General features: G+C 54.3%; 1 protein-coding gene across 3 annotated transcripts; it reads left to right on the forward strand.

Moving 5' to 3' along the window:
• The first annotated feature begins 3,228 nt into the window (after positions 1-3,228).
• VPS18 (VPS18 core subunit of CORVET and HOPS complexes) lies at positions 3,229-11,746 on the forward strand. 3 transcript variants are annotated; one of them, XM_034993977.1, is made up of 5 exons: positions 3,229-3,641; positions 4,678-4,819; positions 7,591-7,682; positions 7,846-9,443; positions 10,440-11,746. In XM_034993977.1, exons 1-5 carry the CDS (start codon positions 3,551-3,553, stop codon positions 11,163-11,165), a joined length of 2,649 nt encoding a protein of 882 aa, XP_034849868.1. In that variant the 5' UTR covers positions 3,229-3,550; the 3' UTR covers positions 11,166-11,746. The 3 variants fall into 3 exon arrangements, with proteins under 3 accessions (XP_034849868.1, XP_034849866.1, XP_034849867.1); XM_034993975.1 differs by having other exon boundaries at positions 7,846-9,716; positions 10,440-11,745; XM_034993976.1 differs by lacking the exons at positions 3,229-3,641; positions 4,678-4,819 and having other exon boundaries at positions 7,622-7,682; positions 7,821-9,716.
• Positions 11,747-13,621: the final 1,875 nt, after the last annotated feature.

Genomic DNA, 13,621 nt, shown 5'->3' on the forward strand with positions numbered 1-13,621 from the left:
TCCCCAGGAGTCGTCCTGAACCCTTCCTTCATCCCCACATCTAACCTGTCACTAACTCCAGTGGGCTCTTCCTCAGACATGTCTCCCCAGAGTCTTCCCAGTCTATTCTCTCTCCAGGTTGGGCCCTCACCACTTCTCTGCCTCAGGTCTCATACTCTCTGATGTGGACTCCACCCAAGCCACCACCCATTTTTTTAGAACCCACATCAGATGATCTCATCCCTAACCAAAGCCTTCTGATGGCCTATTCAACTGATTTCATAATCTGGCCACAACTGGTCCCATTTCCTACACTGCCCCACTCCCTGATGCTCTAGTTCCCCAGCCCCCAATTGACCTGTTTGCAGGCCTATTCTCTTGATTTTCTTGAGGCCTGCGTAATGCCTTCTCTTTTTTTGCCCTTGGAAATCATGCATGCACTTCAAGTCTTAGCTCAAATTCACCTCCTTTCATACAGTATTCCTCTTACTCCCTGGCCCAGCAGTCAGCCCTTACCTATCTTGTGGCAACAACCACACAGATTGTGAGAGGTAGGAGCTGGTGGATCTGTATCCCCAGCTGTGAGTTCCCTAAGACACTTCAGTATTCCTGTGCTCAGGTTTGTTTGGGGTATTCTCCACAATCAGCTTCTGTTATATCAAAGAAAAATACCCATGCTTCTTAATTAAGGGTCAGTAAATGGCCGGGATAAGAAAAGCCATAGCAGTTCTGATGGGGAAGTTGTAGTCTAGGGAGGCTTCGTGGAGGAGGTGGACTTGAGAATGACTGTCAGATTAAAGCCACATTTTTAGTTTCCTGAGCATATCCTCTGTGTTGGACATTATGCTAGAGCAATGAGCTTTCACCTAGATCACCTCATTTACTTTTCCACACAGACCTATGTATCATTATACCTACAGTATTTCTGTAGATGAGGAAACTGAAGTTAAGAGCATCACCTGCACACAGTGTCCAACTAGTGAGTGATTGGGCAGGGAAAAGAATGCTGGTCTTGTTCTTACTCCAAAGTCCAACATAAGGATGGGAGAATGAGTATGCAGAGGAATCCTACTGTATTCAACTCAACAGTGGTGTGTACTGAGTCCATAGTAAGCAAGGCCCACTTAGGGCCCACCCTATACATTTCAGAAAGCAGTGAAACCCAGGAGGAAGGTTTTAGGGACAGTGAGGAGGTAGCTGGAAGGACTCTGTGTCCCTGAGACACCCCTCGATGCTGGCTGGCTCCATGCAAGGGGGACATTCCTCTGCACAGTCCAGACCTGAGGAATCAGCTGTACTCTCTCCTCTTCATCTTGCATTGGGAAATGGAAGTGTGTTGGTTAACTCTTCAGCATCTGCTTATATTTGAATACTGCCTTCTGGTTTCCCCATTTCCTGGCCACCTGACCCTGGACAAATTGCTTTTCCATTCTGAATGTCAGTTTCTGATTTTGTAACATGGAGAAAAGAGCAGTACTTGCTTCTTAGCATTAGGGTAAGGGTAAAATGAAATAACAATGATTATTATGAACTTAGTGTGGTGCTTGGCACATTGCTGATACTCAGTAAATGTTCCTTTTATTATTATCTGACCTTAGGCTGGGCCCATTTGTATTTCCCTAATGCATAAGGCAGGTGATCTTGGGTGGAGCCTTCTGCACCGCGCAGGGCAGCTCCCTAGGTGGGACCATTTTTCCCAGGGCAGAAACCTCTTGTCTGCGGCTCACCTCTGGCATCTTCCCTTTTCGGACCTAGCCTGCCAGGCAGCGCCCTTGGTTGGGAGAGTGGCATTGCTCCCGCAGGTTCTGGGCAGGAGAAGTGGGACCGGGAGCAGCAGAAAGTTATTTTGGACCGCCTAACATGTGGCCTCGTCCCAGGCCAAGGCCACTCCAGGTCAGATAGCCCTGGGTGGAGGCTGGTCAGGGTCTGCGCCTGGCAGAGAAGTTGGGCGAGTAGTGGGACCACACAATATACTGTGCCAACTGGACGCATTTGAGAGTAAAGGGGGCTCTTTTAGTCATTAGGCACAGGCTACCCGTTAAAGCCAGGATGGCGGTGACCCTGGCCAATAGCCTTCCATTCTAACAAGGTAGAATCCGTCTGGGTGGCCTAGGCGGGCGGAAGAGGGAAACTGAAACGGAGGAGTCGCACTCCACATTCCTCCGCTTTGGACTCCCCACCGGCCTTCAAGGTCACTTGGGCCCTCGTTCCTGCTTTGCGGGTATTTGCGCCTCTGTGCTCCCCACAGCGCTGTGGCCATGTCCCTGGGTAAGCCTCACGAGGGCTGAGACTTCTGTCCATTTTGTTCTGTTGTGCCGCCGCCAGAGCCTGGAATAGTGGCTGACAGAGAGCGTGAGCTCACTTGTGGAAGGAGCGAGCTTCTGAACAAATCCACCCATCGCTTTCCTAGCATTAAGTATCTGTTCACTGGTCCACTGTCCCTGCTAGTTTATGGCCTTCAAGGACGATATTGTGCTTAACCTCTGTGACTCCAGCACCCAGCCCAAGGCTAGGCACAAAGTTAGCGCTCAACGCTATTTTGAATGCGTGAATGGAAGCAGACCGGCACCCCTTAGCTGTGCCTGGTCTTTTCTGCCGCCCCTTCTGTCTCTCCCCACACCGAGGAGCCATTACGGAGCCGGTTAGAGGCAGGTTAGGTGGCTCTTGGCTAAATGTGGGAGAAGAGAGGCCAGAACTGCCTGCCTTTGCCTTGTGAGGATCAAGACAGCGACCAAACTGAGGAACGGGAGGTTCTCCTGAGGCAGCGGCCTGTTTGGAGAGGTCGGAGCGGGAGCTGGACACGGACGCCGAGCGGTCGCCGTCTGAAGGAGGGGAGGCTGGGCATGAAAGGAGCAGGGGACTGGCTTCGAGGCGGGGCTGCACTCCGCGGCACGGTGGGAAAGGGCCTAAAAAAGCCGGGATTGCCCCCTTGCGTCAGAGCTCGGAACTGCACCAGGATCCTGGAAGGAAGGACCTGTATTCAGAGGGGCCAGCCCAGCGCCCAGCCCGACTGCAGCTGTGACGCGTCCAGGGCTCCGCCTCAAGCCGAGCACTCCCGCAGCACTTCCGGCTCCCGCCCTGAAGAGCTGACTGGGCCCAGGCCCTGGCCCGCCCCCCTCTTGGCCCCGCCTCCTCCTCCGCAGCCGTCGCCGCGCCTTGCCGTGGCCGGCGGGGGGTACGTTCCTACGCGAGTAAAAGTGGGGCTCTGAGAACCCGGAAGTTACGTTATAGGCACGCGTCCCGGGGGCGGGAGTCAGCTGAGCTGCTGGGGCGAGGTTGGGATCTTCTCAAATCGGCTGAAGGGAGCCAGTGATCTTCTGGGGGGCGGGAGCGGGGTGCAGGACTGCTCCAGATTCAAGGGGGAGGGTTCCCCCACTCTTCTCGCCTTATAAGGCGGGAGCGAGAAAACCCTCAGGATTTTGAAGAGGAGTGGGCGGCGGATTGCCAACATCTGTCAGATTCTTGTCGAGGCTGGGGAGACGCAGTTTCCAATCCAGGGCGACGGGGATCCCTGGGGGGAGCCCTGTTGTAATCCCTGGGCCCGGGACGGAGGGCCCAGAGGCCGGGCACCATGGCGTCCATCCTGGATGAATACGAGGACTCCCTGTCCCGCTCAGCCGTCTTGCAGCCTGGCTGCCCCAGCGTGGGCATCCCCCACTCCGGTAAGGGAGGGGAGGGCGCCGCTCACCCTGTTCGCTCACCTGGCACCTGCGGGGGAGGATCCGGGGAGTAGCTCCAGGAGGTCCGGTTCACCGCCTGGCGGTGCAGTCCAAGTCTAGGCCCCTGATTCTCCTCAGGCGCTCTTGGCCCCCAGCTGGTGGATGGTCGAAGTTTGAAAGAGCAGCAAGAGCAGCCTCGTGATCTAGGCCCTGCCACTAGGGTCCTAAGAGGAAACTGGGACCCAGATACGGAAGTGGCTTGTCTACAGGGCCACAGTTGAGAGAACTGAGAATAGGCTCCAAGGCTTCAGCCAGAGCCTACGCTTTTCCTTCGGCAGGTGGGAAGAAGAGAGTGGTCAAATAAAACGGTGGAAGGGGAATGTTGTAGGGGAAGGAAGGCTGGTCCTAGAGGGAACTTCGTCACTGAACAGGGAAAAAAAAATTTTAGGCCTTTGCTAGATCTGGGTGCAGCCTGGTGTTGAGGGGAAATTTTTGTAGAAAGTAGGACAGAGTTGGCAGAGGGATCTGAAGTGCTGGGATATTTTGTGCAATGGTAAAGACATGAGAGGAAAGGCTAGAGAGAAAGAAGCTGCAGTTTGATTGGAACTGTTCCCCAGGGCTCCCTCTGCCTTCATTCTTCTGGAGACTCAGTGAGAACATTATTGCATGGGCAGGGAGGAGGGGAGAGAGTGGATCTAGAATACTTTGGTTGAGCTGGGATTGCTGGGTCCAAGATTGATAAGGGAGAACGCCCAACCCTTCCCCCCCATTACCATTGGGAGCAGGTACATGACCATGTAGCAGCAGTTAAGGGTTGAAAGAATCCACCACTCATGGCTATCAGAGGTGTGAAAAGAGCCCAGGACCCCTGATGTAGAGGTGATTAGCAAACTACTTGATATATTGATATTAAGCTTTCAACCAAGGGCTTGGGGTAGGGATATGTTGGGAAGGTGGAGAGGAAACTTTTTTTGTTGCCTCTCCTTGTCCTTCCTCCGTGTTTTCCATACCTAACCTTTAATTCCCTCCTTTCCTGTAGGGTTTGTGAATGCCCAGCTAGAGAAGGAAGTGCCCATCTTCACGAAGCAGCGCATTGACTTTACCCCTTCTGAGCGAATTACCAGTCTTGTCGTTTCCTGCAATCAGCTCTGCATGAGCCTGGGGAAGGATACACTACTCCGGTAAGTGAGGGCCCAAAAGGCTTAGGAGTAGGGAGTGGATTAGTGGTATTTGGGGACTAATCACTGACTAGGGCCTTTCTTTCACTCTGGGCAGGTGAAACAGTAGATTTGGATTTTTTTTTTTTTTTAAGATTTTATTTATTTATTTGACGTAGAGAGAGACAGCGAGAGAAGTAACACAAGCAGGGGGAGTGGGAGAGGGAGAAGCAGGCTTCCTGCTGAGCAGGGAGCCTGATGCGGGACTCGATCCCAGGACCCTGGGATCACAACCCAAGCCCAAGGCAGACGCTTAACAACTGAGCCACCCAGGCGCCCCTAGATTTGGAATTTTCCAAAAATATCCATTCCCAAAGAGAATTAATGTAGTATAGTAGTTAAAATCAGGTAGACCTGGGTCAGATCCCAGCTCTCCCTCTTAACAGCTAGGGAATGTTGAGCAAGTCACCCAGTCTCTCCAAATGTGTCCCTTCATCTGTTAAAGATAGTACCAACCCACAAATTGGTCATATTGATCAGGGGAACTGTCTAGAGTCCTAAAATAAATCTGCTATAAATGGAAATAATATATCTCAATAAAACTGGAAATATATACATCCATACATACATAAGTGGAAATAATATATAACAAAAGTATCAGCAAAATTGTTTATCCAGAATAACCATCTGGGATAAAACAGAGGTAAGCCTCTATATCACAAAAATAAATTCTAAGTGGAATAATTATTTAAATATTAAAAATAAACTGAATATTGGGGCACCTGGGTGGTTCAGTCGGTTAAGCATCTGCCTCTGGCTCAGGTTGTGATCTCAGGCTCCTGGGATTGGGCCCATGTTGGGCTCCCTGCTCAGTGGGGAGCCTGCTTCTCCCTCTCTGCTCCTCCCCCCACCCCTCTCCCCCTACCTCTCAAATAAATAAAATCTTTAAAAATAAAAAAATAAACTGAATATCAAAAGAATATTTAATGGGGGTGCCTAGGTGGCTCAGTCAGTAAAGCATCTGACTCTTGATTTTGGCTCAGGTCATGATCTCGGGTTGTGAAATTGAGCCCCACGTCAGGCTCTGTGCTAGGCACTGAGTCTATTTCAGATTCTCTCTCTCCCTCTCCCCCTCCTCTGCTTTTCCTCCGTCCCTCTTTAAAAAAACAAATTAAGATAAAAAGAATCAAAGAATATTTAAGAAATGTCTGTGTTCTTGGACTGAAGGGAGATCTTCTTACTCAAGCTAGAAAATCCACTAGGAAAAAGATAGATCTACTTGACTACACAGTAATTGCTGTTATGACCAAAAAAAAAAAAAAAACTTTTGAGAGGCACCTGGCTGGCTCAGTGGGAAGAGCATGGAACTCTTGATCCTGGGGTCCTGAGTTCGAGCCCTACCTTGGGTGTAGAGTTTACTTTAAAAAAATAATAATACAGGGCGCTTGGGTGGCTCAGTCAGTTAGGTGTCCATTTCTTGATTTCAGCTCAGGTCATGATCTCAGGGTTGTGTCCTGCATCAGTCTGGGCGTGGAGCCTGCTTAAGATTCTCTCTCCCGGGGTGCCTGGGTGGCTCAGTCAGTTAAGCGTCACCAGCACCATAGGTTACTGTTTCTAATTTTTGCCAATCTGATAGGTTAAAAACATGGTACCTTACTGTTATTTCCCAAAGGTTGAAAATATTTTTAGATGTTTATTAGAAATGTAGACTTCCTGGGCGCCTGGGTGGCTCAGTTGGTTAAGCAGCTGCCTTCGGCTCAGGTCATGATCCCAGGGTCCTGGGATCGAGCCCCACATCGGGCTCCCTGCTCGGCAGGGAGTCTGCTTCTCCCTCTCCTACCCCCTCTTGCGTGCTCTCTCTCACTCTCTCTCTCTCAAATAAATAAATAAAATCTTTAAAAAAAAAAAGAAAGAAATGTAGACTTCCTCTTTTGTAAACTGCTGGTTTATATTTTTTGCCCTCCCCTATCTACTGAAGTGTCTTTTTCTTACTAATTTTTAAGGACTTTTTAAGGAATAGGGATTTAAATCTGTAGTCATATGTGGAAAAATATCATTTTCCCACCATCTTTGATTGTGACCTGATTCAAATACTTTGATTCTTTGCTTAGAATGAACATATTATTTGAAAAGAATTTAATAAGGGAAATATAAACAGGAGCATTCCTCAAGGTTATCAAGAAGATTCATTGAGCTCTACTAGGTTAAGCTCTTGGCATGGTGCTTCGTATATAGAAAGTGCTCAGTACGGGGCGCCTGGGTGGCTCAGTCGTTAAGCGTCTGCCTTTGGCTCAGTTCATGATCCCAGGCTCCTGGGATGGAGCCCCGTGTCGGGTTCCCTGCTCAGCAGGAAGCCTGCTTCTCCCTCTCCCACTCCCCCTGCTTGTGTTCCCTCTCTCACTGTGTCTCTCTCTATCAAATAAAATAAAATATTAAAAAATAAAATAAAGTGCTCAGTAACCATTAACTACTGTTTGTTGTTCTCTTTTTACCCCAGCAATCTGGGATACTCCTGCCTGTCTTCCCAGATGCACTGCACATCTACTGAGCAGAGGAAAAGACCTCTGTTCAGTGACTTCTCAAAATGAGGTGGGGGAATTCTCAGAGTGGAGGGTTCTTAAGTAGGACCCTGTATGTATTTCAGAGTTCCCTTGGGATTGTATGCACAATTATATGTGTGTATATAGATTTCAAGGCAGAAAGGCTGTGGCTTTCATCAGATTATAAAGAGATCTGTGATTCCAAAAAAGGCTCTGCCCTTCTCTGGAGTGATGCTGTGACTCTTGTCTCGACAGCATTGACTTGGGCAAGGCAAATGAACCCAACCACGTGGAGCTGGGGCGCAAGGATGATGCCAAGGTTCACAAGATGTTTCTGGACCACACTGGTAAGTGGGGGGCTTGGGGGGGAGGTCTGGGGTTAGAGGGGTAGTTGAGCAGAGCATAAGTCACTGCCCGGGCGGGTGGGATCTGCGAGTGGTGGGGGCAGGGAGGAGGCTGAGGGTGGGAATGGCAGCTTTCTGTAGGGTGCCTTGCTCTCCCCCACTGCAGGCTCTCACCTGCTGATTGCTCTGAGCAGCACTGAGGTCCTCTATGTGAACCGTAATGGACAGAAGGTCCGGCCGCTGGCACGCTGGAAGGGGCAGCTGGTGGAGAGTGTGGGCTGGAACAAGGCACTGGGCACCGAGAGCAGCACTGGCCCCATCCTGGTCGGCACCGCCCAAGGCCAGATCTTCGAAGCAGAGCTCTCAGCCAGCGAGGGTGGGCTTTTCGGCCCCGCCCCAGATCTCTACTTCCGCCCATTGTATGTACTAAACGAAGAAGGGGGTCCAGCACCCGTGTGCTCCCTCGAGGCCGAGCGGGGCCCTGATGGGCGTGGCTTTGTTATCGCCACCACCCGGCAGCGCCTCTTCCAGTTCATAGGTCGAGCAGCAGAGGGGGCTGAGGCCCAGGGCTTCGCGGGGCTCTTCGCTGCCTACACCGACCACCCACCCCCATTCCGTGAGTTCCCCAGCAGTCTGGGCTACAGTGAGTTGGCCTTCTATACCCCCAAGTTGCGCTCCGCACCTCGGGCCTTCGCCTGGATGATGGGGGATGGCGTGTTGTACGGAGCATTGGACTGCGGGCGTCCCGATTCCCTGCTGAGCGAAGAGCGAGTCTGGGAGTACCCCGAGGGGGTAGGTCCGGGGGCCAGCCCACCCCTGGCTCTCGTCCTGACCCAGTTCCACTTCCTGCTGCTGCTGGCGGACCGGGTGGAGGCAGTGTGCACGCTGACGGGGCAGGTGGTGCTGCGGGATCACTTCCTGGAGAAGTTTGGGCCCCTGAAGCACATGGTGAAGGACTCTTCCACGGGCCACCTGTGGGCCTACACTGAGCGTGCCGTCTTCCGCTACCACGTGCAGCGGGAAGCCCGGGATGTCTGGCGCACCTACCTGGACATGAACCGCTTCGACCTGGCCAAAGAGTATTGTCGAGAGCGGCCTGACTGCCTGGACACAGTCCTGGCCCGGGAGGCCGATTTCTGCTTTCGCCAGCGTCGTTACCTGGAGAGCGCCCGCTGCTACGCCCTGACCCAGAGCTACTTCGAGGAGATTGCCCTCAAGTTCTTGGAGGCCCGACAGGAGGAGGCTCTGGCTGAGTTCTTGCAGCGAAAACTGGCCGGTTTGAAGCCAGCCGAGCGCACCCAGGCCACACTGCTTACCACCTGGCTGACGGAGCTTTACCTGAGCCGGCTCGGAGCACTGCAGGGTGATCCCGAGGCCCTGAACTTGTACCGGGAAACACGGGAGCGCTTCCGGTCCTTCCTCAGCAGCCCCCGCCACAAGGAGTGGCTCTTTGCCAGCCGGGCCTCCATCCACGAACTGCTCGCCAGCCACGGGGACACAGAACACATGGTGTACTTCGCCGTGATCATGCAGGACTACGAGCGCGTGGTGGCATACCACTGCCAGCATGAGGCCTACGAGGAGGCCCTGGCAGTGCTTGCTCGCCACCGTGACCCCCAGCTCTTCTATAAGTTCTCGCCCATCCTCATTCGTCACATCCCCCGCCAGCTGGTGGATGCTTGGATTGAGCTGGGCAGCCGGCTGGATGCCCGGCAGCTCATCCCTGCCCTGGTGAACTATAGCCAGGGTGGCGAAGCCCAGCAGGTGAGCCAGGCCATCCGCTACATGGAGTTCTGCGTGAATGTGCTCGGCGAGACGGAGCAGGCGATTCACAATTACCTGCTGTCGCTATATGCCCGGGGCCAGCCGGCCTCACTGCTGGCCTACCTTGAGCAGGCCGGCGCCAGCCCGCACCGCGTGCATTACGACCTCAAGTATGCGCTGCGTCTCTGTGCTGAGCACGGCCACCACCGTGCCTGTGTCCATGTCTATAAGGTCCTAGAGCTGTACGAGGAGGCTGTGGACCTGGCCCTGCAGGTGAGCCAATGAGTTTGACCCGATCCAGGACAGAGGCCTGGAGAGCAGTCGTGTCAGAGGCTGAGGGTTTGGAGTGGGGGGGCTGTGGCTAGAGGGCGCCGGCTTCTCCAGCGGAGAGGTGCTGCAGTGCAGAGGTTAAGAACGTGGACTCCCGATGTCAGGGTTTGAAATCCAGTTCTGCCGCTTACGAGGCTGGGTGACCTCAGGCTGATTTCTGACCCTCTCTTTGCCTCAGATCATTCGGCCACAAATGGGATAGTGTTCTAGTTACTTCCCTCCTAGGGTTGATGAGAGTAGTGTATGCGCAAAGCCCTCAGAGCGGCACCTGCTCTGCGGGTAAGTTCTACGTCCGTGCTAGCGACTGTGTTCTAGTTGCAACTGCTGAGTTACGTTACAATGTGAAGTCCTGGGTTTGAAGCCAGGACTTACTGAATCAGAAAGTCTGAGGGTAGGGCCCCAAAATCTGTATTTTGAATATGCTCCCCAGGTGATTTTTAAATTTGCCAAAATCAAAGCCCCCTCACCGTGAGTAGCTTTTACAAAGCGGTGATGGGGACAGGCCCGTCACTGAGACAGGTTCCTGTCCTGGCCCCCAGAAGCCCCACCTCGCTTGCTGCCAGGGGATCCTGCCTTGGGGCTTCTCCTGGGGCCCAGGTTTTCCCTGGGCATCTGTGTCTCCCCCAATCTCTATCCTCGCGCCTACTGCTCGCGGTCTCCCCGCAGGTGGACGTGGACCTGGCCAAACAGTGTGCTGACTTGCCCGAGGACGACGAGGAACTGCGTAAGAAGCTGTGGCTGAAGATTGCTCGGCACGTGGTGCAGGAGGAGGAGGACGTGCAGACGGCCATGGCCTGCCTGGCCAGCTGCCCCCTGCTGAAGATCGAGGATGTGCTGCCCTTCTTTCCTGACTTCGTCACCATCGACCACTTCAAGGAGGCGATCTGCAGCTCGCTCAAGGCCTACAACCACCACATCCAGGAGCTGCAGCGGGAGATGGAAGAGGCCACGGCCAGCGCCCAGCGCATCCGGCGAGACCTGCAGGAGCTGCGGGGCCGCTACGGCACGGTGGAACCACAGGACAAGTGTGCCACCTGTGACTTCCCCCTGCTCAACCGCCCTTTTTACCTCTTCCTCTGTGGCCACATGTTCCATGCTGACTGCTTGCTGCAGGCCGTGCGGCCTGGCCTGCCGGCCTACAAGCAGGCCCGGCTCGAGGAGCTGCAGCGGAAGTTGGGGGCTGCTCCGGCCCCTACTAAGGGCTCTGCCCGCGCCAAGGAGGCCGAGGGTGGGGCTGCCACGGCGGGGCCCAGTCGGGAACAGCTCAAGGCTGATCTCGATGAACTGGTGGCCGCCGAGTGCGTGTACTGTGGGGAGCTGATGATCCGCTCCATTGACCGGCCCTTCATTGACCCCCAGCGCTATGAGGAGGAGCACCTCAGTTGGCTGTAGGAAGAAGGGTGTTGGCCTGCTGGGTGGGTAGGCAGTCCGGGCAGTTGCCCCTTCTTGGGAAGGCCACACTATGGTCTGTGGTCCGGCGTCTGGAGACCACTGGGCCGTGACAGTGTTGGGGAGAGTGGAATTATAGCTGTCGCCTGAAAGGTGTCATCTGTGAGTGTATTCTGCCACTGGCCACGCTGTTCTCGAGAGCTGCCTTGGAGCTGCTCTTCGGCCAGGCCATCTGCGTGCCTCCCAATAGAGGGCCTTAGCCTGGAGAAGTCCGAGTTCTCACCTCATCACCGTCCCCCTCCATCTAACAGTCCTCTTTACGCCCCACAGACATCCTGTTCACCTTCTAGAGTGAGAGTACCATTCTTCCTTTTCACGCTGTGGCCCTTCTCCCTCAGAGGAAGGCCTCTCCCCATGTCTGCCCCTAGATCCCAGAGCAAAAAGGCAGCCCCTCCAAGTCGTGGGCACGGAGGGTGGGAAAGGTGGTGCCGGTAGGGGGCACCTCTTGTGTCCACCTTTTGGGGCTCTGGTGTGGGGGTGCCCTGGGACAGAGGGCCTCATGGAGGACAGGGGGAGATGGTGATGGGGGCGGGGCTCATTAAACCGCGTGCACTGCACTGGGGGCTCTCGAGTGGATGGCTTTGTGTTGATGCCGGCCTGAGGGGCGGGTGAGTCATCTCCAGGGGAGCTACGATCGCACAGGGAGGCTGCCAGGACCCTGAATGCTTTCCAGCCTTGGCCCTCGCTCCTTCTTCTGGAGATGTGACCAATTGATTGTGCCGTTTTTGTGATTTGCTTGCTTCCTTGTCCCTCGACTCCCATCCTCTGTGGCTCCAGGCTTCAGCTGGGAATGATGGCCCACCATCCTCTCAGACCAAGGACTGTTCTTCCCTCCGGCCAGCAGGTGGTGCTGCACCCCACAGAATCCTTCACACTCCGGCAACTGGGGGGCATTGAGTTCTTGTCATTTTCTCCACTAGTGCTTCCTCAGTCTGTTCCACCCTAGTATGTCCTGGGAGTCTACACTGCCTAACCGTGAATCTAAGCCCCCATCCTCCCTCCACTAGCCCTTATGCGTTCTAGATTTTGCTTGCCCTTCCCTTGCCAGCCTGGATCCTTGTGTTCCCAGCTTCTGCCAGCTTTGAGACTGCCACCCACCATCCATGGCATATGGCAGATACATTTTTCCCCCTCTAACTCCTGTGACCTGCCCCTCCCCCTCCAGATTGCACTTTTTTAGCTGTGGCTACTCTAGAGAGTCCCAGATGGGGGCCTTCCTGTGACATCAGGGAGCAGCACCCTTTGCTCGGGGAACTGGGGTTCACAGTCCACTGCCGGCTCTATGGGTGTGGTCTATCAGCTGCCCAGACTGACACAAAGTAACAAGTGCGTATTCCTGGAATCGGGCCAGGGTGAACCCCCCCCCCCCGCCCCCGGCTGGTGACTGCAAACTTTTCTCTCCCCTACAGAGTAGCCCTTTTCCAAGACTTTTGCAGTCCTGGTGGAGCCTTGCCCTGCCGAGTTCCTCCAGTCACTAGAACAAGTGTCTCCTCATGGCCACTGCCAATGGCCAGGTTAGAAACTGCCCATCTTTGATGAGCCTCAGACTTCCCGTCTTCCACCAGAAGCAAGAGGGAGCAAATGTGGAAGGGTTGGTAATCACTGGGTGGGGAGAGAACATCCTATTCCTGTTCCTTCTGTTCCAAGAAGATTTGGAGGGCTCTTGTTCCCCTTTCTCTTTACATGTAGCCTAAGGCTCCCCTCATACCTAGACGTGCCTGGTAGAGGGCTAAGGGGTACCGTTCCCCACTGTCAGCATCAGTCTAAACTTTGACCTGCCACTTGCGTGGTCACTTGCTTAGAACAGCTTGGGTTGTCTATCTCTGCACATAATGGGTACCTAATACATGTTAGTTAAACAAACACTGCCCTATTGCTCCCTCCTCCCAGAGGACTTGGCTAAGACAGCCCGGGATGCCCCTGCCCCCTTCTATCCTCTCCTGAGCCTGCCCATCTGGTCCTAGGCAGCTTCCTCTTTCCTGGAAAAAAGGCCCCAGGCTTCCTTGGCACTGACAGAATGGGGTTCCGTTGAGTCAGGGCAACGGGAAGCCATGGCTCCTAGATCCCTGGAAACCAAGCGAGGCCTGGAATGGAGGGGAGAGAGAAGGCCCTCAGGGCCCTGGCCCTAAGCCTGGGGAGGGCCAGAAGGGGGTGTGGTGGGGAGCAGCTGTGTGGGCAGAGACCAAGATGAATGAGCTGCTCCTGGAGCTGTCACTGGAAATAGGAGGAGTGGCCACAGGCAGTGACGCTGAGAACAGGGCAGGAGGCCTGTAAACAAGGAAGCCACCTGGGGGAGACTCAGGGCGGTCCCTGGTCCTGGGGAGCAGGTGCTTCCTGAGGCGCGCCCTTGAGAGGGCTCTGGGGGGCTGCCTGGCCAAGTCGTCAGCTGGCACGAGGGG

This window comes from Mirounga leonina, unplaced genomic scaffold, assembly GCF_011800145.1.
Source record: "Mirounga leonina isolate KUSES-001 unplaced genomic scaffold, KU_Mleo_1.0 Mir_91, whole genome shotgun sequence".
In the NCBI taxonomy this organism is placed as follows: domain Eukaryota; kingdom Metazoa; phylum Chordata; class Mammalia; order Carnivora; family Phocidae; genus Mirounga; species Mirounga leonina.